We start from the raw sequence: 24,556 nt of genomic DNA, 5'->3' as shown, positions 1-24,556 counted from the left end.
CTATTTAAAATCTTTGCCATAAGGAGTTGAAAAGGTTTTTTTTCATATTAAATGGGATGGAGAGCCTTTAGGAAGAGGTAAAATGTAATAAATGCGCACTAGTAGCATAGTTAAATCTCAAATATGTAAGCCAGCTATCCATGCCTTGAATTATTCTGTGGCCTTGAAAGATCTCAGGTGGTCAATGAATCTTAGAGACGTCTTTCAAATTATTTTGCGCTTCGGTAAACCATTTGTGGACTATAACCCACTGAATTTTTAAAATAAACCTTTTCCATATGACAAAGGTGATACCTGATGGCGTATGAAACTAATATTGTTCCTGCTAGTATAGATTACTTCCATACCTAACTTTCCTAGCCCCTTTCGCGGACTCACATGTCTGGATGTGTTGCATACCTGTAATCGACCCAGTCGTTTCGCATTTTGTCACATGGCGATTTTCCAACATGGCGGACGCAGGTAGTGAAAACATGTTGGAAGCAAATGTTGAACAACAACTCTCAAGGATCGTGAAAGGTAAGGAAATTTTAGTGCGCATGTCTTGCTTTCCATTATTTTTGATAATCTAAATATATTTCTTGCAGATGTACGCTCCGGAAACCTCGATCTTGTTACTTTTGTGGAAAAACTAGGGTTAGTAAGCTGTTAACCTTAATTATTTTTCGAGGTTATGTAATCTGCCATACCAAGATACAGCAACTTTTGCCAGATCGTGAATTTTTGAAATAAAAAACTCAGAATGTGAAGGATCCCTTGTTTCTCAGTTTTTAAAGAACGCTTATCACGATGCCGTCATCTTGCGCAAGTGTGCCCGAGGAAAATTCGATTTTTTAAGGCGCGCAGAATTCGAAAGTATTCGAGGATTGACATGTGTTATTTTCAATATTAATATGGCCTGGTAGAGTCAATTTAATTTCAAGGCACTCAACCACTTACCAGTATTATTCATAATGGTTACAGAACTGGGTTGAGTGCAATCATACATGACCAGGCAACTGCGCGCGAGGTGGTGATCGCATTCGATCACATACAAAATTGGGCGACATAAAGTCCTGTCTTCAATGAATCAAAAGAATGACTTCATTTAATATCGGAAATAGGCATTTGTGTAATGTAATCATAAAACATAACTGGTGACTTTTAACAGTTAAGTTTTGCATAAACACATGATGAACCCAAAAGTCTGTGTCACAGCATGTGAAAATGATGTGTACTGTTTAGTTACACAACATGCAAGAGGCCTACACTTGAATGAAAACAAGATTTTACACTGTCCAATCACAAGCATGATGCATACACACTCCAATTATTGCTCAAACCAGGCTGCTGATAACCAAACACAACTAATAATTTTGTAACAGTTTTAATTTACATGTATTTGTCTATATATGTACAGGCCACAGTTGACCAGTACTGAGGTGGATAAGAGATGTCATGGTGTGCGGTTGTTGTCTGAAGTCTTGCATCGCCTTGTTGGGTTTCGGTTTAAAGAAAAAGAAGGTTGTTACAATTTAGTCTTTAACATATGAGCTTTTTGTTGGCTCTTTGCATAAAGTTGCCTTTTACTAGTGTTGATTTTGCTCTATTAATATACAGTAGTTGTAGTGATACTGTATGTATATAATGATTGATGTTCTGGTTGGGGTTGTTTGAAGGTTGGTTAATGCTGTCCGTCAGATTAATCTGTATCCAGTGGATGATGCTATATGTTCTGCTATCACTTATCTGCTGGTTAGCGATTCATCCATTGGATAGTGTTATCCACCCTTTATTCAACTGGGCCCTGGTCTGGCCAGACTTTTCCGAACAATGTAAAGTTCTCTCATTAACTGTACCCAAGAGAAAAGTGAACTTTGTATTCATTAAGCTATATGTGCTTTCAAGGGAGAGCTGGGTGGTTTAGAAGTAGAGCTTACTCTTTCTGTTTGGGATGAGAAGGGATTGCAATCAGAGGTAAGTCCTCTGACAGCAAATATAGAAATTATGAATTGAAATTAAGCTTGAATATAGAAATGGTTTACAATCTAAACTCAGATCAGATTTTCTTGCTCCACCTGTCATAAAAATTCAAGGAAAATAGATGAGAGTGACAGAGGTGCCTATACAGTCTATGGGAATAGCATGTGGCCATGTTCACTGAGAGCACTACCATCCTCCCATCAGACACTGTTGCATGAAGGATCTCAGTTTGAAAATCAAAAATATTTAGCCAAAGGGAGGAGGAATCACACCTTGGTAAAAGGTTGGGGGGGGGGGGAACACTAGTGATAAGAACTGACATTAAATAGAGCACTGTAAAAACTTAATTCTTGAGGCATGAGAGAATTCAGGGACCATCTTGCCACAGGCCAGCATTGCCACCTGCATTACATTCAGCAATACTATCTGACAATGAGTCTCATGAGTTAATGAAATTTCCTTCTTTGTCTATTTTTTCAGTGACATTGTTTTGTGAATTTCTGTGTGATCGACTCAAGGATCACTATACCATCATCCCTCATGCCCTGTTTGGTATTCTTGCTCTGGTATGTGGACTCTGTTGATGAAATATGTTCCTCGTAAATCTCACAACCCAATAAGTTCATATACCTTTCCCAACAAACTGATCAGAAATTCTCTATGATTTTGCCGGGCTTGGCCTGTTGATGTGGTATAATTACATAAACTCTTTCCCTCATGAGATCTGGATATGAATTTTTTTACTGCATGCCATACATTTTATATGATTTTAGCTCTCGTTGTTTTCAGGCAATTAACTTTTTTTTTATTACTTTCTGCTTGAAAAGTCTCACTTTTATGCAGAGAAGTTCCATTTTTGTTGTCTACTCAGTGTCTTTGTAACCTAGCTAGCAGGCTCTCAGAGTTTTCAGTGCTTTTAGAGTGGCAAAGTTTTTTTGCCTCCCCCCCTCCCCTCCCACTTTCTTTTTTCAATCAGCACTTTGGTAGCAATATTATTGGCTGTGAATTCTTCACTCTATGGATGGACCATCTTTAGATAGTTATTTATGAAATGTGCCTAATAGCAATTGCTTCATTTTCTTGATTTAGATCACTAATCAAGATGTTACTGATGCAGAGTGTTTAAAACTTATTCAGACATTGTTCAAAGAAGTCCATGTCCAGGTGAGGTTTTGAATACATTTAAGGCATGGATTGATAACATGGTAGTTAGGTTCATTGTCACTTGCTGCCCTTTTGATGTCCATTAAAAAATTTAAGGAAGCTATACTGGAAGATTTTAGAATCTTTTTCTGGCATCAATTTAGATGACAATTTATTTCATGTCAGTTTGTGTTCCTCATCTAAAGAGGGGCAAGATTGATTGAATTTGAAATGAACAATGCTTCTGAAGATACCCCTGTGACAAAAATTGTCAAAATACCTGTACCTCTTAGTCTAGGAAATCTCACTAAATTTATCACTTGAAGCCATTTAATATTATTGTGACATATTTCATATGCATCACTAGGTATGCAGCCCTTTAGGGCTTACATGTTCAGGGTTGTATGACCTGTACTGAGTAGGCAGCTGAATTGAATTATACTTGTGAACCAAGCATGGCATATTGCTTCCCAACACGCACTTGTATAGCTTACCCCAGACTTCCCCCAAAAAAACTTGGAATTTGAAACTCCCTGAGTTTTGATTTCTAGCATTCTTGGACATAAATGAAGGACTTTTTTTTCAAGCCACTGATGTAAGAATCAGTTCAGAAATTTGTATTTTCTGTCTTTGATCACAATTCAGAAATTAGCCAATGCAGAATGGTCTGGTGGTCTGCAGGTTTTGCACTTACCATTTTCATAATGGTAACCCTGCATGTTTGTGGCTTAATACCATTTTTCATGGGCATTTTCTGTGAGAAATTGAACCAAAATCTGCTTTAATTTCCAGTCTCTTCTAAAGGAAGGAAGACTGACTGCATTCAATCTGTTCGCAGTTGTGTTAAATAAACATCTTCAAGGTAAGCTTTGTATCCTGAAGTTTAAGTCCCTGCTCCAATAGAATGTAACTAGTAATGTAGTGTTCAGAATTGTTATTCCAACAACTCCCTTTTTTATTACAAACAACCAGTATTAAGTAAATGATAAAAGACAACTAATCAAAACTGACTTTTCCATAACATGGATTCCCACTGTTCCATATTTTACACAATGTGTGATGAATTATGGACATAAACTTTCTTACAGTGATACTTTACTGTATTTGGAGTTAACAGTTTGGCTGATGAAGTTGATGTTGTTGTTTTTTTGATCCAACTTGCATTAAACTCACATTGTTCACTGTTTCCCTAATCACAGCTCTAAAAAGTATTGGAAATGATTTTGTGTTTGGTTTCATCCAAGCTATGGATGGAGAAAAGGTCAGTAGAGAAGTTTTCATTCTGTGTTAGTTGGGCTTAACCCTTTAACTCCCATGAGTGACCAAGACAGAATTTCTCCTTACAATATCAATCGAATATCAAACAGATAAGTGATGAGAATAAAGAAAAATATCAATTTGGCGATAATTAGTTGATCCAATACTCAATTCTCTGAACCAACATTATAAGAATTGTATGATTGACTGTCAGAAGAATTACAAATTTGGTCTGGGAGTTAAAGGGTTAAGAACCTGTTGCATTCATGACTACCTTAGAACAAAGAAATTGAAGAAGTCATATGAGTGATAAAGCCAGCAAAAATAATAGGGAAAAATCTAAGGAAAACTTCACAGGTTCTTATCTTTAGGTAAAGCCAAGTCCCTTATCTTCTCTGCAGAGTTTAGAAGGAAGACGTTGAAAGAAAATGGTTCATTTGAATATGCCTCATAATAGATTTTAAGTTATCATTGAAGTTACTTTAAGTAATAGGGCACATAACATGAAGAACCACTTTGAGTGAAATGTTGGAAAACTTTCTGATAAGCAACAAGACAAGATGTTTCAAGGTGGATTGATCAAAATAATTTACTTTGGAATTTACTTTAAACAAGTTTTGGTTTCATTTATATTTACAATGATGTGGTTACTTTCCAAGGTAAATTCCTTTTTTTTTTTCTGTTTTTCAATTTATTGGTAAGCTTTCTAGGATAAGTTTATTTTCAGTATATTTTACAAATTATATAAATTGAAAAAACAGGGAAGCAAGAAGACTTAGCTATAAGCTGTAACATTTATAATTATATCACTTGTAGTATTAAACTCATCAAATTTCTTGTACAATATGAAATTTATTTCAATTCGTCACAGGACCCAAAAAATTTACTCCTGGTCTTTGAGCTGGTCAGAGTCATCATCAGCAACTTTTCAATAGGTAAATATCACTGTATGGTTCTTAGTGATTGGTTTATTACCCTTGTCATACAAATTTGGCTGAGCTGGTTGTGTTGGAAACCTCCCTTTTCCTGTGATGCTTGCCTGAAAAAAAGTGGCTAAATTTATTTCGAAATGATTTATCTGTGTCCCTTTCTTTCTAACTTTATAAGAACCTTCTTGAACTTCTGAAAATGGTCTGATATGTTGTGTTTAGATCACTGAAGACTTGTCTAGATTGTGTAAAAACTTCTGGGGATAAGTCCTTTTTAGGAATTCTTGGAATGTCCAGCTGTAATTGGCAAACTGTCTGGGAAGTCTGGTAAAATGCTGTGGGGGTACCCTTGGGATAGATCAGCATCCCATCCAGGGGGGAGAGGGGAGTAGTGATACTCCTAGTCACTTCATGCTACTCGGATGCTGGTATAAGCTCTGGATGGGTGGGCCACTAGGCTTGAGTGCAGAATTTGCTTTTGCCAGCCCTTAATTGGGTCCAGCCCTTAATTTCACAGTAATGATAGATGGCAGATGAAGAATAGTACTCATCTCAACCAATCAGTGGCCAACTTTGAAATATATTTTCAGTGGCTAATAATAAGTTGCAACTTTATGATATGCAATCTTCTTATTTCATAATTTTTATACATAATAACATAACTGAAATGATATACCGTAATTGCAGATTCAACATGGTGTTCTGATATTGTGTGAATAATTTCAGATTTATTTGCTGAGGATCTGTTTGAAGTGACATCTTGTTATTTCCCAATTGATTTCACTCCAGTAAGTACATCTATTTGATCTTGATCCAAATTTCCTGGACATAAACATGGTAAACCTGTGCCTTTTTTGCTTTGGACAAGACAGCATACTCTGACACACAGCACACATACTTAACTTTAACTGTTGGCAAACTATAAGATGAAGAGAACTTGAGGTAAAAAAGATCATCACCATACATTCCCATCTTTTTCAAACTAAATGCATGCTGTACTGTACATTACAGTTTTGGTTCTTTGGCTGTTTGGATTCAATTGTTTGGAGATTTCTTGTGGTAAACTGGATGAAATCAATGGATATGGCATCAAGTTTTCATTATAACTAATATGTTTCAAAGCTCAAAAGAAAGCTAAACTATTGTCCAAAGCAAAAAGTTGTATAATGTATTGAAAATTCAATTCATATGTTTTTAGTTAAGGTACAGCTCATACTGAGGTTGTAAAAAAATTTTGTTCAGAGTTTCTCAAACCAGTCAATGATAAACTTTCTTGTTATTGTAAAAGTCACTCTTTTATTCACAAGAAGTATTAATTAAGCACCAATTTTGGCTGTAGTGGGTAAAGAGGACAGCAAATAACACTTTACATATAATCTTCTCAGCCTTCAGATGATCCATATGGAATCAAAAAAGATGATTTGGTGATGAGTTTGCGTAAGTGTCTTGCTGCTACAAATCAGTTTGCCCCGGTGAGTTAATGTTATTTGAACATTTCAGTTAGTTGTATATAATAATTTGACAGTGAATTCAGCAGGTAATGATGTGCTCATCTGGAAACAAGTGGCCAACAGGGTATGATGGAATAGTGTCTCGTCAAATGACTTAGGGTTACGTGTGCTATAAAATCATTTTTGATATCCAAACTTGTTCAAAGAATTGAACTGGTAGGCTCTACACATCGACAGGGTCAGATTGGACAGAAGTTGGATGGTTCAGCCTCTCAGTTCTAACAAATGGAGAGTAGCCTCGGACTCTGATATGATTTAGGTCAATTAAGGCAACATTTGATATATACAAACTACTGCAGAACTACTTAAATGCTGCAATTGATGTTTCACGTCTTCTAAACCTGTATCAAGTTTATTACAACTTGTCTGGTGTACTGACAGTAGTAAGAAGTACAAAAGGTGAAATAATTTATATCTCAATTGTGCAATAGTTCTGCTTTCCACTTCTTATGGAGAAGCTATCATCTGATATCACTGATGCTAAGATTGACTCCCTATTGACCCTGGTAAGTCTCTCATTCTGTCACACAACCTGAAATAATCTCACTGTACTCATTTTGATTTGTATTTTGTGGTGTAAATCGGTTATGTTTTTTAACCCTGAACAGCCTAACATCCGAATGTATATTCTCCATAGTGTTCTGTATACATTTCCCAAGGAACTGATAAGAGAGTTTGACTAACAATTAAGAGCTTTTTTAGTTGTTGATCGTTTTCTTTATTCTCATGACCTTAATGTTTGATCTGGGAGTTACACTATAGGGAGAAATTAGATGTGGAGTCACTCTTAGGGGTTAAAGGGTTCAATGAATGTCTAAACCATTAACTCATTATTTTTTTTCAATCTCATAGTCATCTTGCTTGGAAGAGTATCATAGCAATTATTTGGTTGAGCACTTGGAGCCTCTTTGGACAAGTATTAAAAGTGCAGTAAGTTTTTTAGATATGTCTTTTCAATGGATACATTTTGGACAATTAGTTAAAATTTAATGTCTTCTTTTTTTGCTAACCAGGTTTTCCATGTGGGAAATCCTGTGTTAGAGGTAAGTTTAAACATACCATGTATGTATTGATGTTATTACTGTACAGACCTGGGATGAAAATATTGTTTATCAGTTTTGTTGTAATGTGTTAACCCTTTACACCCTAGCATCAGTATGCATATTCCCCATACTGTTCTCTATACATCTCCTAAGGAGCTGATAAGGAGAATTTGTTCAACAATCAAGAGCTTATTTAGTTGCTGATCATATCCTCTATTCTAATGACCTTCATGTACAATTCAGGGGTGATATTGTATGGAGAAATTAGATGCTAGTGTCTCTTAGGGGTCAAAGGGTTTATGACTCTTTACATCTTTCATATAATCTGCTTGCACATATTCAGCTTGTTTTTTGACCAAATGAGGGCCTTGGTGTAAAATCAAGCAGTAAGTATTATTTAAGGACTTTCACTGTTGGAACCAGAGACTGACACAGTGACATGAAAATTGAGAAGGACTGACCATTATGATAACTTCTTCAACTTCTTTATAATCTTGCACCATTTACATTATGCACTCTGTCAGTTACATTATTCACTCCTTTAGTAATGTTTTTGGTATCTCAATAACATTGTAGGATGCTGCTCTGGCTGCAGTGACAAGCATTGTTAAAAACCTCTGTGGATCTATGGATGTAAGTCATTTTTTTTTCCTAAAAGACATTTTAATCTTTTGAATTCTTTCTTCATTACTTGTAGAAATTACAACAAATTGAAATTTGGAACTGTATGATAAAATCACTTACAGTGCATCACTTTTATTGCATATTGTCTTGGTTTGTTACTTTGATTATTAATTCAAGGCTTTTCTGCAGGAAAATACTAAGGAGAAATATGATGAGTTTCTAGAAATTATTCACAAGGGTAAGTCTCCCAAAGAAAAATATTACAGTAACTTAACAGTAAGATACTCAGAGTGTCATAAATGATAAACTATAGGGCAGTTATGATAGTTGACATTTGTTAATCTCAAAGGTCGATGATTGTTTTAATGTATAGCACTTAAGTTGACAGACTGTATTACTTAAAAATGATGTATAAAAGAATTTCAAATGTACAAAAAGAGGTGTTAGAAAATTACAAACATCAAAAAAATAAGTGTGAAAAAAAATTGAAAACATATTGTTGGAAATAAATCTAGTGAAAATCTTGCTTCACAATGCTTGTTTGTGGTTAGTATTTTCTTGCAAAAAAAAATTCATATCTGGCCTTCTTGTGAATAAGAAGAACTTGAGGATGCTCTTGTTTGGAATTCCCAGGTGTTACTTGTAAACTTTTTTTTTTTTTTTTCAGTTCAGTTAATACAAACCTGCAAAACGTTTTTAAAAGTTTCATATGGTATTTATAAAGTGCCTGAGGGTTAAAAGGAACTTAAATTTTTAGCCCTAGAATATAAGGTTGAGGAAATTAGATAACTTACCACTGACTGCCATGAAATCAAACCTTTATGGTATACACTTCGGGGAATTAAAGCACAATTGAAATTTAACAAATCAAAATGAGGGGTATCAAGACACTGAAAGAGGTGACAATGTTGTTGAAAGGGGCTTTCAAGAGAGCTTCTTTAAGAAAGAAAGAAATCGTGAATTGAATTACAATTTTCATCTCAGATTGTGGTCATCTGACTGGTAGTGACGTTAAGCTGATGAGACAGTGTGGAAGAATTTTACAGGCTGTGGCTCTAGCAACAGGTATTTAACCCTTTAACTACCAGAATTGATTACCATGTAACTTCTCCCTACAGTATTCCTACGTCATGCAGCAAACTGGTAGTGAGAATACTCAAACTCATCAAGTTACTACCTTGACTGAACAAACACCAAATTCTCACAACCAATTTACAAGGAAATGTGTAGTAGCTAGAGAGGTGAATTGTCAATCTGATTTTGGAATGAAAGGGTTGACTTAAGAAGGAAGGAAAAAACTTCCAATAGAATCTCTAATGAGTTTAGGATGTTACAGACATTGTACAGTGTACAGTCATAGATATCTTGGTCTTAACTCAGATTTATATGATAAAATCAACTTGGATTTAGACTGCTACACACGTGACTGAATAAGCCTTGTTAATCAATTTGCACCAATGAGGACTCATGTTATTTAACATTAGGTGTGTGTTAATTTTTTTAGCTCTTCACAAATTGAAGGCACAATGTAAATGGAAAAATTGTTGCTGAAAATACAATAATTATGAACAAGAACACAATATTCTGATATGTGTTGAGGTACATTGCTATTCTGCACAATAAGGTATAGCTTGGTCCAAACTTTGAACAATAAAAATGGCAAGTCCTTGTTGTCACCTCCTCTATCAATCCTATGCAACCTGACAAGAACATACTCTGGTAATGGCAGAAAGTTGAATTTGGGTCAAAAAAAGTTTGCATTTTTTGCCAGAAATAAAATCTGGATCAATTGGGATCAAAGAAAATTTTTCTCTCAAATTGTAGGGAGAATTTAGAAGTGTTACACTAAAACTGCTTTGACCAGAAGTAAATTTGACATATTCATTTTATATTCTTTTTCAGAGCCTGCTTGCCACAGAATTATTGACTGGACCTTTCCTCTGTTGCTGGAACAACTCGCACAGGACATTGAGGTAAGTGAAGTGGAATTTACAGTAGTCCATGTTTATGTATTCTGTCTTTAGCAGTGAATGATTAAGCTTGACTTGGCCTGAGGCATCTTTGTTAGGTGTCCTGAAAATGGGGTCATGAAACTGCATTAAAAGGGCTGTTCACAGTTAACTAAATATTAATAGTATGGTCAAATGTATAAATTTTCCAAGGCTAGGTATTTGGGGTTTTTTACAGGTCCAGTCTTTGAGAATGTGTTTGTTGTAGTTTAAAAAGATTTGATTTAAAAGTCATTTCAAATTTGAATGATTTGGATCTTCCCTTGTATGAATAATTTGGTGAATTACCAAGATAAATGGAGAGAATGCACAAAATTAGTTCAACTTCCTTTTGTGGGGGCCTAAATTACATTTCAAATTACTATAATATGTTTTTTGTTATTATTAGTGTTGCTTATTGTTCTTCCCAAATGTGAATACTAAATGTTCTTTTTTACTGTTTTTATTTTCTAATTTTAGGTATCTCATAAAAAGAATATTATTCACATAATTACAAATCTTCTTAGAGCTGCCAAAACCTTTCACAGACATCCTGCTGGTAAGTGTGAGATATGAATAGGAGACTGTTAAAAATGATGGTAATAATTTTGTTGCATTTGATGGGATTTTGTTCTAGCAAGGTCATCACATTGATTAAAATTAGGTTGTCATCCATTTATTTTCTTGTTTTAAAACTTTTTAAAACTAATTGTTTAATATGCAATTCCCTTTGTCTGGCATTGGCTATTGTGATACGATAAAGACAACTCAGATTATAACAGTCTACAGTAGTTCATTATTATAATCTGAACCACAACAATGATGTGGTGTCTTTGAATGATGTGAGAGAGGTAATTTAAAGAACTCATGTGATAAATTTGTCTCTGGTATAATATTTAACATCTAGTTTTTCTCTTAAGTTTTCATATACTATGTACAGCTGTTTTGACAAATGGAAATTTATTAAATCATGCTTTTAAGGAATCTTTTTTAGCTTGTGAAATAGTCATATGTGCAGTCATTATCACAAATGCTCCCCAAAGGAATATCTTGTGTAACTCCTGCAAAAGAAACGACTAGTGAGGGGAATTGATATTTTTGAATTGGCAAAAGTATGGCAGTAATGTTTTGGAACTGTTTAAAATCCATGAACATTGAGAGACGATATCTGATTCATTTTTTTAATTTCCAGACAGCCCATTGATCAAATACAAGGAGGCAGTGTCTACTACATTATTTTCTTTCCTGGCAAACTGGAGCTCCACCTTATGTAGTGTAACAGTGGAGTGTTTCATGGTTCTTGTTGAATTAGCAGGACTTTTGACAGAAAAAGAGGCAAGTTCAGGACAAAACACTAGAGGATACAACCATCAAACTAATCAATGGTTCTTTCCTACTTCCTCATATATAATGTTTATTACATATAAAAGAGTTGAGTTAAACAGAAAATGCTTTATGCATACTTCTCACAAAAAAACATATTCATAATATGATGGATGATAAATTGCTTGTTCAAACCATGCCTCTTTCACTAAATGCATTTACTCAGCATTTTAGACCTGAGCCATTTATTGTGATTCTTGCCCAATTCACCAATAATGTATTGTCCACAAGACTGACAGTATCCACTTAATTAAAATAGAACCTTGAAAGAATTGTTGCCATGGAGAATGAAACACCAAAAGGGAAGAATATGAGAGAAATGACTTGGGATGGTGGAGAATATTGTGAATGGATTGCAAACAGCAATTTTAAAATGGAGAGACCCTGATAGTCTCAGCCTTTAAGGTTTAATCTGTGAATAATTTCTTTACATCTGACAGGTGCAGTTGCTTGTTGAGCATGTTACATCCATAGTACTTGGGAGCAAGGAAGCTTCTCTGAGGTATTTTTTTTTTCTCCAAAATATATGATAATCCAGTGATTTGCAGCATTTCCTCTTTTACAATTGGAGGGCTTTATTGTTATTCTTTTACATGCATGAAAATAGCCTTTCCTGGCCCTCATGAAATGTGCAAAATTGACATCCAATAATTATCAATGTGCCCATAAAAATATCAATAAGCATACCCACCTTTACGAAAGAAGTATATGAAATTGAGGCAATGAGTTATGTAGCCCTAAAAATTTTTCGGTTGATTGTAAATTCATTTTATAAAAAAAGTGTTATTCATTTTTTTCATGAGCATAAGACAAAGAAAGAAAAATTGAGTCCCCTAAAGGAATTGAACCTAAGAGCATCACTACAATCCTCAACCACTGAGTTCCAAGGTTCATTTTTACTTTGGGTTAAGCAAAGCCACCAAGTATGGGCTGTGATTATGAAGAGCATTTAAAAATGCCTTACCTCCTGCCTTCCAATTATTCATTTGGTTTTATGAACTGTAGAAATATCTTTCTCTATTGTTTTCAGCCATATTAGCTCTGCTGCATTGTCACAGTTATCCAGGAATTATCCTGCCATCATCATTTCCACTGTGCTACCCCTGCTAGAGAAGCATCTTAAAACAGGTAATGTTCCAAAACTAAATTTTGTTATTGACAGAAACTGCAATTAATCCCAAAGTTATTGTGGACATGTCTGCAAAAGGAAGGGTGGAGTAATTACCTTAATGACAGCTACTGTTACATAACAGAGAAAACTTATCACCTATAGCTACCTTAGGATTTTAAGAGAGACTGTGAAAAGCACAGATTTACTGCTTTTTAGGGGTGGAATTTTTAGTCAAATGAAGAAGTGCGTTTATCAGTTTATCAGAGGCTTTGGTTACCACAACTACTATCCCCTGTTTCATGTGGGAAGTCAAGTAATTTGGAATTTGGAGGATCTAGAAGTCTATCAGATGTCAGTTACCACATTTTTCATGCATCCTTTCAAACAAATGCTTATTATTCTTTGTTAGAGGAAGGGTCAGCTATGGATATTGACAACAATCAACCCCTGACCACCCCTGTCAGTCACCAGTGTGTCCTTAATACTCTGGGTGCTTTGTGCATGAATGAGTCAATCATTCATGAAGTAATCCCACAGCTTATTGAACATGTGCAGTGCTTGTGTAATGGTGAGTGTCTGGAAAAAGATATTTTACCTGCATGCCACATTGATTAAATCAGACTTGGTGCCCTTGCTTTGGCCTAATGCATCAATCAATTTTTTGCTTGAACATCTCCCCCCCCCTCTTCCTTCACAAACCCATCAGGCATTTGAGCTTTTGAAGATTGGTTCATTCAAATTCCTGTCCCTCTTGGCCTAAATTGCATTCAAATGCTGTACCCAATTGCTGAATTAAATGGTGAGATACCCCTTCCAAAGAACAAATGTATTAAATTTATTCTTCCATATTGAAGAAAACAGCACTTCTATTCCACTTGAAGAAATTAATACTTCCAGTTCAAATTCCTCAGCTCTGGGAAGGCCTTTTGTGTCAAATTTCCCACACCCAAGGAATAGACAATGGTCAAATGCCCAGGGTCACCTGGGTGAGGATGTCGAAGCTTTGAATTGATTGAGACTTTATCTGTTACAAAACAAGCTCTCTCTGAGGTCCATTTTTGTGGAATCATCTTCACTGCCTAATCAGGGCTTGTCACTTGATACTGTCTGTTTCTCATCTGTCACAATCTACTTCCCACCTTATTTGTGACTGAACAACTTTTTAGCTTAAGGGGCAGGTGTTCTTGAACCATCCTACACTACCTTTTTTTAAAATCTGTGTCACAATTTACTCATTTTCAAAATGTGGCCTACATTTTTCGAGTGTGTAATTGAGAATCTGTGTCTACCCTCACCTACCTCAACTATTGTTGAGGTTGTAGATTTTTGGTGAATTTATTCCTTTTTGGTGGTAGTTTTTCCTTACATACGATTATTTCATGGTGTCAGTCACCTTAAAATGTTCTCTTCAATCCCACAAATTTCCTTGTGTATCTTCTCTTAACTCCTCCTAAAGGAGATGACATTGTAGTCACAGGTAGTCTTTCCTAAGAGCATTGTTTGAAGCTTGAATCAAAAACTTCAAGCTTCAATAGTATTATATTTTGTGAATCAGTGCCATCAGTGTCACTCTTGCTATTGTTTCTGTGTATGGATTTATGTTTTATAAGCTTATTTTAAGAGAACTTTAAACTTTCTTCAGAAATGAATTCTCACAAAGACTTTCAGTCCCAAGTTTGTGCAGTCTTTCAGTGTATTTTGAATATGGTAGAAGGTATGTATTTTTTTACTTTGTTATGGTTTTGTTTAGTTATTTGTACAGGACTCAAAAGTGGCACAAAACGAGAGCTCAAAACTAGTCGTCCACTTTCAGGGGCTGCCATCTTACCCATTTCCTACTTTTTGCCTGATATTTATTGTCTTTTCCTTTAATCTTTGATTGTCTCCCTGAGTACACATAGAAATTAAAGAAAATTATTTCATGATATCAATATAGAAACATGGAAGATCTTCCAAAAAAATGTAAAATGTCTCTGTGGGAGCGTCAAGGCTAGCACATGTAGAACAAGGACATATTTCATTTTTTTGTTGTAAAACCAAAGGAACATCACAGCCAACCAGTTCACAAGGAGCATGAGAGATCAAAAAAGATAAAAAAAACCAAAATGCTTTAACCCTCTAACCCCTAAGAGAGACTAGAATCTAATTTCTTCTCACAATATCACCCCTGAATTGCACGTTAAGGTCTTGAGAATTAAGGAAATGGTCACCAACTAAAGAGACTCCTGATTGTTAAACAAATTCTCCTTGTCAGCACCTTAGGATATGTATAGAGAATAGTATAGAGAATATGCATACTGATGTTAGGGTGTAAAGGGTTAAGTGAGATAATGTGAGTGACCATAAGTGAGAGAATGTGAGCTGCTTTTGGTTTTAGTTTTGCATCTGATTGGCTGAAAAAGAGGTGTAAGTCTCTTTGATCAATCATGGAGTATCTGAGGGCTGTATTATCATGGATTGCTTTTGAACTACCAATTAACCCTTTAACTCCCATGAGTGATCAAGTCAGAATTTCTCCTTCCCATATCAATATAATATCAACTAGGTGAGTTATGAGAATAAAGAAAAATATCACTTTGGGGATAATTGCTTGGTCCAATACTAAATTCTCTAAACTATAACATTATAAGAATTGTATGGTTGACAGTAAGGAGAATGGCAAATTTGATCCGGGAGTTAAAGGTATAAGGATGTTGTGGTCGTTGCAAAAAAAATTATTTTATTTGATCTGTTGCATTAACAAATATTTTCAACTCCATCTGACCGTAAATGGATATGATTGGTTTGGTATTTTGAAGATGTTTGTATGTAGTCTGTTTGATAATAATTATTGTTTAATTTATCAGGATCAATTCAGAAGGGAATCACTTCAGCTGCATACTTCAAACAATCTCTTGTTCCTGATATCATGAAGATTGTTCTCAAATCAGCTTTGAGTGGTAATTGTTGATGCTGATTTTCAATTCTAAACAAATCCTCCTCTAGCTGGGATTATAAGAGCGCATAGACCTATCCTACTCATGGGTTTGAAAACATGTAAACCATTACGAATTATATTTCCTGGAATTCTTTGCCTTTGGAAACCTTTTTAATTTCCCTCAGATTTTTTACACAGGACTGAGACACTTCATGCCCAATTTTATAAAAATTGGGTTAATGAAATACTGTTGCTTAAGCCTGTTTCTCATCCTTAAATTTCCACACTTTTTTTGTTGCAGTTGGGAATAGAAAGCCTTAAGTTAATCACACTTACATTTTCTGTGATTCAGCTGGTTGACATCAGTAATTTTCAATAGTGTGTGTTTTACATGGTACTCTCTAACATTTATCTGTTGTTTGGCTTGCAGATTCTAAGGAGAGAGCCATTTCAAAGGATGTTTTAGACACCATTGCTGCCATTTTAAGGACTGTGACCAGTAACTTGGACATCGAGTAGGTTTTTATTTAAATCTCGCCTCCTATATTTTCTTCCTTTTGAGTAGATACTACTCCTAACTTGTTCAGTTTTACATAGTTGTAATTTTACAGTCCGCATGCTTGAGATGAGAATTGTTCCAAAGTCTTGCACACCTACATTAAAATGATTTGGTAACTGCGGTTTTTGGTGCGCATCATTTGAAATAGAAGTAATGATGTATGAACCCAAATCAAAGAAACTGAATGAATTTTTTTGCTCTCCAGTTATCAAGAGTTGTGAAGTATTGCGCTTTAAAATTTGAATTAAAAACTCCTCCATTGATGCGATGTGCATGAAAAAAGTAATTTATTTATACAAACTTTTCCCTCACACAGAAGGGCTCAATAGAGCTGATTTAGATTGTCTAGTATTTTCAATTTTGCCTCTATCATTTGTTATTGTTGTTGATGTTGTTATTGACATCATCTTGTTCTGCGTTTTAGTCTTCTTAATTTGTTTATTTTTCACAGAGCGGCACGTAATCTTCTCGAAGATTTTGTTGGAATATATCTGGATGGAAACTCCTCCTTTCTCCAAGAAACAGTTGATAAAAAATGTTTGCAATTTGAGGTAAACATTTCGTTCATGTTATCAATATGTAAACATGAGATTTGTACATTAATTATGTGGAAAGCAATCTGCGTAGGCTACATTTATATATATAAGTTATATATATATATATATATAATTTAATTTTTTTATTTATTTATTTTCAGTCCACATCACCATGGGAACAAACTCAACTTGTATCACTGCTAACAGCCACCTTATGCTCTGCAAGACGGGAGGTTGGTTAGCTTTACATCACTCTATCGCAGTCTTGTGCAACGCAAATTTCAATTCATTCAATTTCAATTCAGTGTTGTATGTAATCTGGGCCAGCATTATTCACCCCATCCTCCTAGCTAACACGGTCCACAATGATAACAGTTCAATAACTGAAGTGTTTAGTCTCTCTTAAGTGTTTCCGATTATTATTATCTTTATTACTTTAATTGTAATTATTATATACCAAACAAGTGAAAAGTACTTTTCGTGCGCGCCGATTGGCCAGTTCGGAAGTGAATAGCAAGTACTGTTCACCTCCGAGCAGCCAAAGAGACAAAACCGCGCGTTAAGACCTAAACTTCCGACACCACTTTCCGGTATATTGAGATAAATAAACTAAATTTTTGGTATCTGTGTGGTATATACTAAAACAGCCGCTTTGCAGCTCGGTAAATATACACCACTATTCACCTCCACTTTGGTGAGTAGTTGTTGATTATCGCTACTACTAATGTTATTTTTGCTATTTTTTTCTTATTGTTATTATTAACTATTATTATTTGTTATTATTAAGGAGGTATTGTCATTAGTATTATTAAAACCAATCATGTCCTTGTTACTTAGGGCTGTTTACGGGCGTTGGCTTTTGCGTTTTCATTGGCTCCTTGGATTCTTCCCTTCATTTTGATTGGCTTTTATGATTATTTTGGATTTAGTCTTACGGAAATTTTAAAGAGCTAGAATGCTGGTTAATGCCATAACAACCAACCCGAGCTCTTTACTTAACCGTGCACTAGTTTTGAATCAGCTCTCGTAAGTGTATTGATGGTAGCACAAAAGTTTTTGTTTATATTATCAGGTTACCGTCCCACGACATTCAGAACTCATTCCCAGGCTTCAGCAAATAGCATGCCATTGTGATTATAGCAGAAGTGCAGAGAGTGGGGCTCAGTGCCTTGCCGGGATTATTAACAAGTTGCCTGAAGGTACAGTGAGTTTGGTTATGTTATGAATACTTACCACGGTGATGAACAATCAATCTGTTTCATGTTCGTTATTGTTTGGAGGCCGATTAAGCCTTCTCAAAAGATTCCTTATTGCTGCCTTTTGTGGATGAGCGAACTAGCTAGAGATCAAACAAACGTGTGACTAACAGATTGTACACAGGAAAGAAACAAAGGAAAATTATAAAATTAAACAACGGAAGAAGAAAAGGAGGCGAAAAAAGGAATGATAGGATGATTGAACTAAACATGAACGCCCAAACAAGCGAATGAAGGATAGAATCAGTGGAGTGTACTTTTTACAGCCAGGTCTTACTCTTTTTAGGCGACTAATACGCAAAATTGCAATTGCTTGATTCTCCACCAATGATATAGTGAGCTCTGGGATACACGACATTTATTGTTTACTATTCATTATCTATCCTATGTTAATTTGTTTTATTAACTGGGTTGATGATATAAATTGGCCACCGTATAGAGTTTTTAAGCTGACGTCTCGAGCGTTAGCCCTTCGTCTTCCCTTCGTCATCCCTTCGTCATCCCTTCGTCATACCTTCGTCATCCCTTCGTCATCCCTTCGTCATCCCTTCGTCAGCCCTTCGTCAGCCCTTCGTCATACCTTCATCATCCCTTCGTCTTCCCTTCGTCATCCCTTCGTCAGCCCTTCGTCATACCTTCGTCATCCCTTCGTCATCCCTTCGTCAGCCCTTCGTCAGCCCTTCGTCAGCCCTTCGTCAGCCCTTCGTCAGCCCTTCGTCAGCCCTTCGTCAGCCCTTCGTCAGTCCTTCGTTAGCCCCTCTACCACAATTTAATTCTCTCTCTTTTCCCTTTCATTGTGGATTCTAGTAGCTGGGTAATGAGTTATTATACTGAATTAGCCATTAATCCAATTGTAACTAAATGCAGGAGGTATCTGATTCAAACAATAAACCGCAATTTCAACAAAATACCTCTGCGGGAGGTGCTTTTGTTCAATGAACTCCCCCTTTCCGCCCACCCTTCCCTGTAACTGCACCACCCCCAGTCCCTACTCATTGTAGTTATCTACTTTTGTTAACGAACTTCAGGTGATGAATTAACCTCGGTAGTAAATGGATTGGTGAGCAAGATATGGCAAGTCAGTGAAAAAGAGGGTTCACTGAAACGAGCCACCATAACTTGGCTCTGGGTATGATGTGATAATGTTTTATGTAAATACAACTTAAATAAGTGATTAAACATAAATACGGATTGGGTATTCATATGTCAAAATTACTGCAGAAAGTTATTGGAGGGATGCAAATTACAGATTTCCCTGTCATTAAGGAGAGTTAGAGACAAATTTCCAGATTTTAACGGTCAAGGTAGCTGGAGGTCTCACAAGAGGAAAAACAAACCATCTTATTTTTTTGGTCATCAAATAGGTTTCAATTCTTCGCTCGTAAGATCTTTATTCTAACTTCAGTCTTTCCGCGGATGTCTATATGTCTCTTTGTTGGTTACTGCTGAGAGATTCTTGATACAGTCAAACAATGTCCCTTAGGGTACTATTTTCTTGCTTGTCATTAGCATGACCTGTTTGCCGATGGTGTTTAAAGATTGATGAGAGAATTAAATTATGATCAATCCTGAAGAATGAAACCAGCGCTCCAAATTCCAATTCAACCCAAGAAAACAGTAATCAAAGAGCTATGTAATGGATGTGGCACTGCTAAATTTCAATTTATATATGTTTGTCCTGTTATTTTTTTCCTAAAGTTTATTTGAGCCTATTTTGTGATATTACTTAAGCCCATAAACACAGTCAGTTTAGCCAAACTCATGACTACTGAAACCGAGCTTGTAAAATAACTATATGGTGCCATCTGATTCTGTTTTTGTTAATGGAGATTCTTCTTTGCAGTTGACAAAAGCCTTAGTCATTCGGTCGCATCCATTGGCGCCTTTATTTATTGATAAGGTTAGTTGAGTATTTTTGATATTAAAAACGTCTTTGCATCTCGTTTTAATTTACCACTATATGTTGCCTTTTTTCATGTTATCTCGAAAGAAATCTTTTCGCCTTTGTTTAAGAGTCAGAGGCTAGCTTTCATGACTAAACTTGTTTAATTTCCCATTCATACCTTTGTTTTTCGGCAGATTTTGAGCCTATTGGTCGATAAAAATGTCGGACGTGCAGCAGGAGATGGTTTTTACATCATCATGGCGGACTATGAAGAGGTTATGAACATTAAAATGCACGTGAATTACAGGGTAAGCATCTGACTTATGTATGGTCAAACAAAATACTCTTTAGGTTAGGCATGAACTTTTATTTCACTCAATTCCAAGAGAAATTGAGTAATCAGTTTAGTGTGTTATTTATTTTGTGTGAAATTCCCCTAAACTTCAAGGTACACAAATGTCTAACAATGCACAACAATATTTCCGCAACCACATTATCGACCGTGCAAACTTGGATGCTCCAAATATTTCGGAAATGTATTATACCACAGCCAATCACATTGGAGGGCTTGGCCCTTGCCTCCTTTGTACATTTTTCAAGAGTAGTGAGATCACCTTGGTGAAAAAGAAAGTCCACCTTATAATTTTATTGGCCTCTGTGTAGAGATTACACGACGAAAGGAAAATAGTGCAAGGTAATAGGAGGATATTCTTGACCTCGGAATAAGAAGTAGCTCTGTCTATGAAAATTCATTGGGAGAATTTTGGGATTTCCTATGCCTAATGATCAACCTGTTTGTTTTCGCGGTCAACAGATGATGTATCGTCAACGGCTTTTTATGGAGACGTCTCCCAAGTTGATAGGAGGATTTCACTCTGCAAAGCCAGGTGAGATTGGAGATATAAATCTTAAGAAGTACTCAACTGAATGTGGACGCTGAGGAGACTTCTAAAAGAGTGATTAATGAAGATGTCAATGCATGTAAACTAATATTTTTTAACATGTAAGTGCTGATCAAATTTCTCTTATCTAAAATAGCACTGTTGTTCAGCGACGTCTTTCATCACTCTCCGATTCATTTCGACTTTCGTTCGGCTTTTTCTTTGGGTTTAGCATCATTTCGCCATCGATATAAGATTAAGGCAGCAAAGGCTTAAAGGAGTGAGAGGAGTTGTAAGTCCTGTCGGTTAGGGTCGGTGATTTGGAATTAAAGATTGAAAAGGAAAAGAAAGTTAAATTTGTTCTTTCCATAACATATTTCAAGATGCACTTTTCCTTCTCTCCTTGTTTTTGTTTTATTTGTGTAGAATTCAAGCACCATTACCTCTGTGCCTTGTCTCATCTGTTACAGTGGATACCAAAACAGGTTTTGCTCAGTGAGGTGCCGAACGTGAGTAACAAGTCTTATTTGTTGAGCTTTACATTTGGAGTCATTTTCAATCGAATGTCGAAAGTAATCCGACATTGCTTTGGTTTTGTTTTACTCCTCTCTGTGATTGGCCCATAAAACTCGCGCCACTTTCTAGACCAATAAGATTCAAAACTAAAACCACTCGTAATCACCACTCCTGATTGCCCGCGTTTTCCCGCACTTTAGGGAATTTCCGTGTTTTTACTTTGATTTCTTATTGGCTCCGTTTGATATTTTCCTTTGTTCTGATTGGCTGTTGTGATTACTTTGGTTTTGGTCTTAAGACACTCAACCGAGCACTTTAAAAAAGTAGCTTTTCTGTGGTGTTGTACTTGAGAATTACTATGGTTTACGTTACTTTTTCTTTTTTTTTTGCTCGCTGCAGTTGATGCCGCTATTGGTTCAGTCCTTGTCTTGCGATGAACAGAGTTTAAAGCTGTCCACTTTGCAGACTATGTACTCACTAGTTTTGGATGCGCCAGAAATTATCAGTCGTCAAGTGACTTCACTGGTTCCCATGCTTCTGGGTTTGACAAAGTTTCAACTCTCAATGGTAATTGCGATGTTCTTCTCTCGTTTGTAGCATTTTTGGTTCGATGGCAAGAAAGATGGGAGGTCACTGTGGCAGTGATACTCGGCGATACGGCATCTTTTGTCTTTTAATGTGTTGTTGAAAAAGGTTTTGTGGCTGACTTCTCGTGCGGGCAGGATGAAGTGAATCCTGTCATCTGATAGGCTACCCAAGTGAGAAAGATGCCCACTTTGTTCCCGCCCCCAAAATAAGCTTGTTGCCAGTTTTTGTATTTCGCATCCACTAGTAATTATGTTGTTACGAGAGGAAAGTATTTTCGGCCGATTTAATAGGAATGGTTTCTCAGGATATAGCAACCTCACTTTTTGGAGACACTCATAACAGAGGAAAACAATTGTCGAAAATTTTGATGATCTCTGCGACAACTATTTTATGTGAAGGAGCGTAGCATCGTTTTATTGATTTGAGCTTTTGACGATGGTTTTCTTATGTTGGAAAAAACTGAAACGAAATGTATTGCTTTGTTTTTTTTTGTTAACAGAAAGTTAGAATGGAAGCTCTCAAGTGTCTTGGAGTTTTGACAACTTTACCTCACCACGTGGTAATCTTGCATTTACATTTTTGTATTTTTACTTATCATTCAGCCTTCTATGTTGTGCTTTCCATAAGTCATGTTTTAACAATTTTGATTAATAATCCGTTCTCTTCTGGCAGGTCTACCCGTACAAAACCAAAGTATGTAAAGCGCTTGCTGATTCAGTCGATGATAAGAAGAGATTGGTCCGGAAGGAAGCCGTAAAATGCAGAAATGAATGGTAACGACATAATTGGAAAGCAAAATGTTTATTGATCATCAGTATAATTATTATGCTTGAGAGATGTTCTTTGTGTTTTAATTCATCTGAGAAGTGTGCCTCTTAAAATCGTCTTGTTTAACTTCTCCTGAGAAGTTTGGATCAAAATTCTCAATACCCGTTTGCTTGGCAGGGCGTTGAAATTGAAAGAGGAATTTACGATCACGTAAAGAAATGTATAGGGAACAGAAGGGAGAATATGTATACTAGTGTTAAGGTGTAGAGGTTTAATGAGTTTTCTGTTGTGTGTTTTTCTTAGGTTTCTTCTTGGAAGTTCCGCAAGATAACGCCGGCTGATTCGTGGTCAATACAATGAACTAGTGGAAGATTTTACCAGTTCTTCATACCGTTAACTCAGGGCAGTGATCATGCCAAACTCGTCAGAGGAGGGACTGGAGATGAACTCTTAATTGATTCCATGCGTGAATTCGCAAGAACGTTCTCCACAGTTGGAACGATGTGAACTTCTTTGGTGAAAATAATTGTGCGAGCGATATGAGACGAAACACTTGAGTTATCAACAGATATTTATCAACTGGAATGAAAATTAATATAACTATTTACATGAGAGTAAACGGCCTGATCCGTAATTTGTCTAGGATCAAGGAAGTGGTTGAAGACGCGCAGGAAATGTTGCAAACTCTGTACTCTGTAGGAATATAGATGTCCCCAAGCATTGGTTAATAATTATTGAAAAAGAGAGTGGTAGAAATTATCAAATTATTGTTATGTAAACTTCATTTTACAGCTAAATATGATTCTGTTAAATATACTCGTACTCGATGTAAAAGGCTATTCACATTACTGAACTAGAGGAAAATTCTTACAAAATGTCCCTCTTGTGTTGTTTCTGCTTTTGTCTTTCCATACGAAACACGCTACACTCAAAAACATGGCGTTTCCTTTATTAAAAAAATACCGCTCCTACAACACTCTCTCCTCTAGTTTACAGTGCTTTCCATCTCTCTAAGATTACCTTGGAGCTTGAAAGTGTGTTCCGCGACTTGATCGACAAGTTTCCAATGCCCTCCCGGAACATTTTACGGGGGGAGAGGGGTATTACAAGATGATTTGGTCTTATTAACTGAGTTGACAAAGTAAATTAGTCACCGTTAAGATTTTCTAAAGCTTCTAGTCTGTAGCTTTAGAAGCTCTTACGATGGCAAATTTAAATTATCAACTCAGTTGATGAAACCGAGCCATTCACATAGACCCACTGCAATGCATTTCGCATCAGCTGATTGCAGAAGTTTTAATCCGCTTTATTCATCATTGCTTCGCCTAAGCGGAGTAACCTTCAATCTGTAGGTAAATACGATTATGAAAAAGCAAACAAGACTAAAAGGAAGGTCGCTTAAAATGCTATGGTTGCATACTTTTTTAATTGTAAATTCAGTCAACCCCAGGTAGACCTCGCTGAAAAGAACATACTGCTAACAAGGACAGGAAGTTACAAAGGCCGGTTAACACTAAGTAATGCTGAAATGCCGTCTAAGGCCTTTATGAAAATAATCACACTTACAACCATTTCATGTTGTGAATGAAAGATTTCTGGGGCGAGGATATTAGTGACAAAGCCGCTTTTGTCGATAGTTAAGCACAAAATGACGAGAGAAGGTGACGTCTATTAATGGCGGTTGGACAGATTGTTTGTT

At 36.0% G+C, this 24,556-nt stretch overlaps 1 protein-coding gene across 1 annotated transcript; it reads left to right on the top strand.

Moving 5' to 3' along the window:
• The first annotated feature begins 440 nt into the window (after window positions 1-440).
• Window positions 441-23,712, top strand: LOC131781696 (MMS19 nucleotide excision repair protein homolog). The gene is made up of 37 exons (XM_066160971.1): window positions 441-519; window positions 588-636; window positions 1,400-1,503; window positions 2,443-2,528; window positions 3,052-3,126; window positions 3,898-3,967; window positions 4,305-4,366; window positions 5,234-5,297; window positions 6,018-6,079; window positions 6,677-6,763; window positions 7,234-7,308; window positions 7,655-7,732; window positions 7,816-7,845; window positions 8,422-8,478; window positions 8,659-8,707; window positions 9,454-9,534; window positions 10,372-10,442; window positions 10,938-11,016; window positions 11,650-11,792; window positions 12,281-12,342; window positions 12,871-12,968; window positions 13,361-13,519; window positions 14,594-14,665; window positions 15,798-15,890; window positions 16,299-16,383; window positions 16,879-16,978; window positions 17,125-17,196; window positions 18,036-18,162; window positions 19,248-19,348; window positions 20,063-20,119; window positions 20,299-20,412; window positions 20,919-20,991; window positions 21,412-21,494; window positions 21,901-22,068; window positions 22,589-22,648; window positions 22,762-22,862; window positions 23,161-23,712. The coding sequence occupies exons 1-37, from the start codon at window positions 450-452 to the stop codon at window positions 23,186-23,188; spliced, it is 3,045 nt and encodes a 1,014-aa protein (XP_066017068.1). The 5' UTR covers window positions 441-449; the 3' UTR covers window positions 23,189-23,712.
• The last annotated feature ends 844 nt before the right edge of the window (window positions 23,713-24,556 follow it).

This window comes from Pocillopora verrucosa, chromosome 1 (genome assembly GCF_036669915.1).
Source record: "Pocillopora verrucosa isolate sample1 chromosome 1, ASM3666991v2, whole genome shotgun sequence".
NCBI classification, from domain to species: domain Eukaryota; kingdom Metazoa; phylum Cnidaria; class Anthozoa; order Scleractinia; family Pocilloporidae; genus Pocillopora; species Pocillopora verrucosa.
Note: the sequence above shows the minus strand (reverse complement) of the source record. Positions and strands in the feature narration are given on the sequence as shown.

Excerpts from the sequence above, each read along its gene's own strand:
- LOC131781696 (XM_066160971.1), top strand. The coding sequence starts at position 450 with ATGGCGGACGCAGGTAGTGAAAACATGTTGGAAGCAAATGTTGAACAA. Across the intron at positions 1,504-2,442 it reads TCGGTTTAAAGAAAAAGAAG|TGACATTGTTTTGTGAATTT; the intron begins GTTGTTACAATT and ends CTATTTTTTCAG. Across the intron at positions 2,529-3,051 it reads TGTTTGGTATTCTTGCTCTG|ATCACTAATCAAGATGTTAC; the intron begins GTATGTGGACTC and ends TTCTTGATTTAG.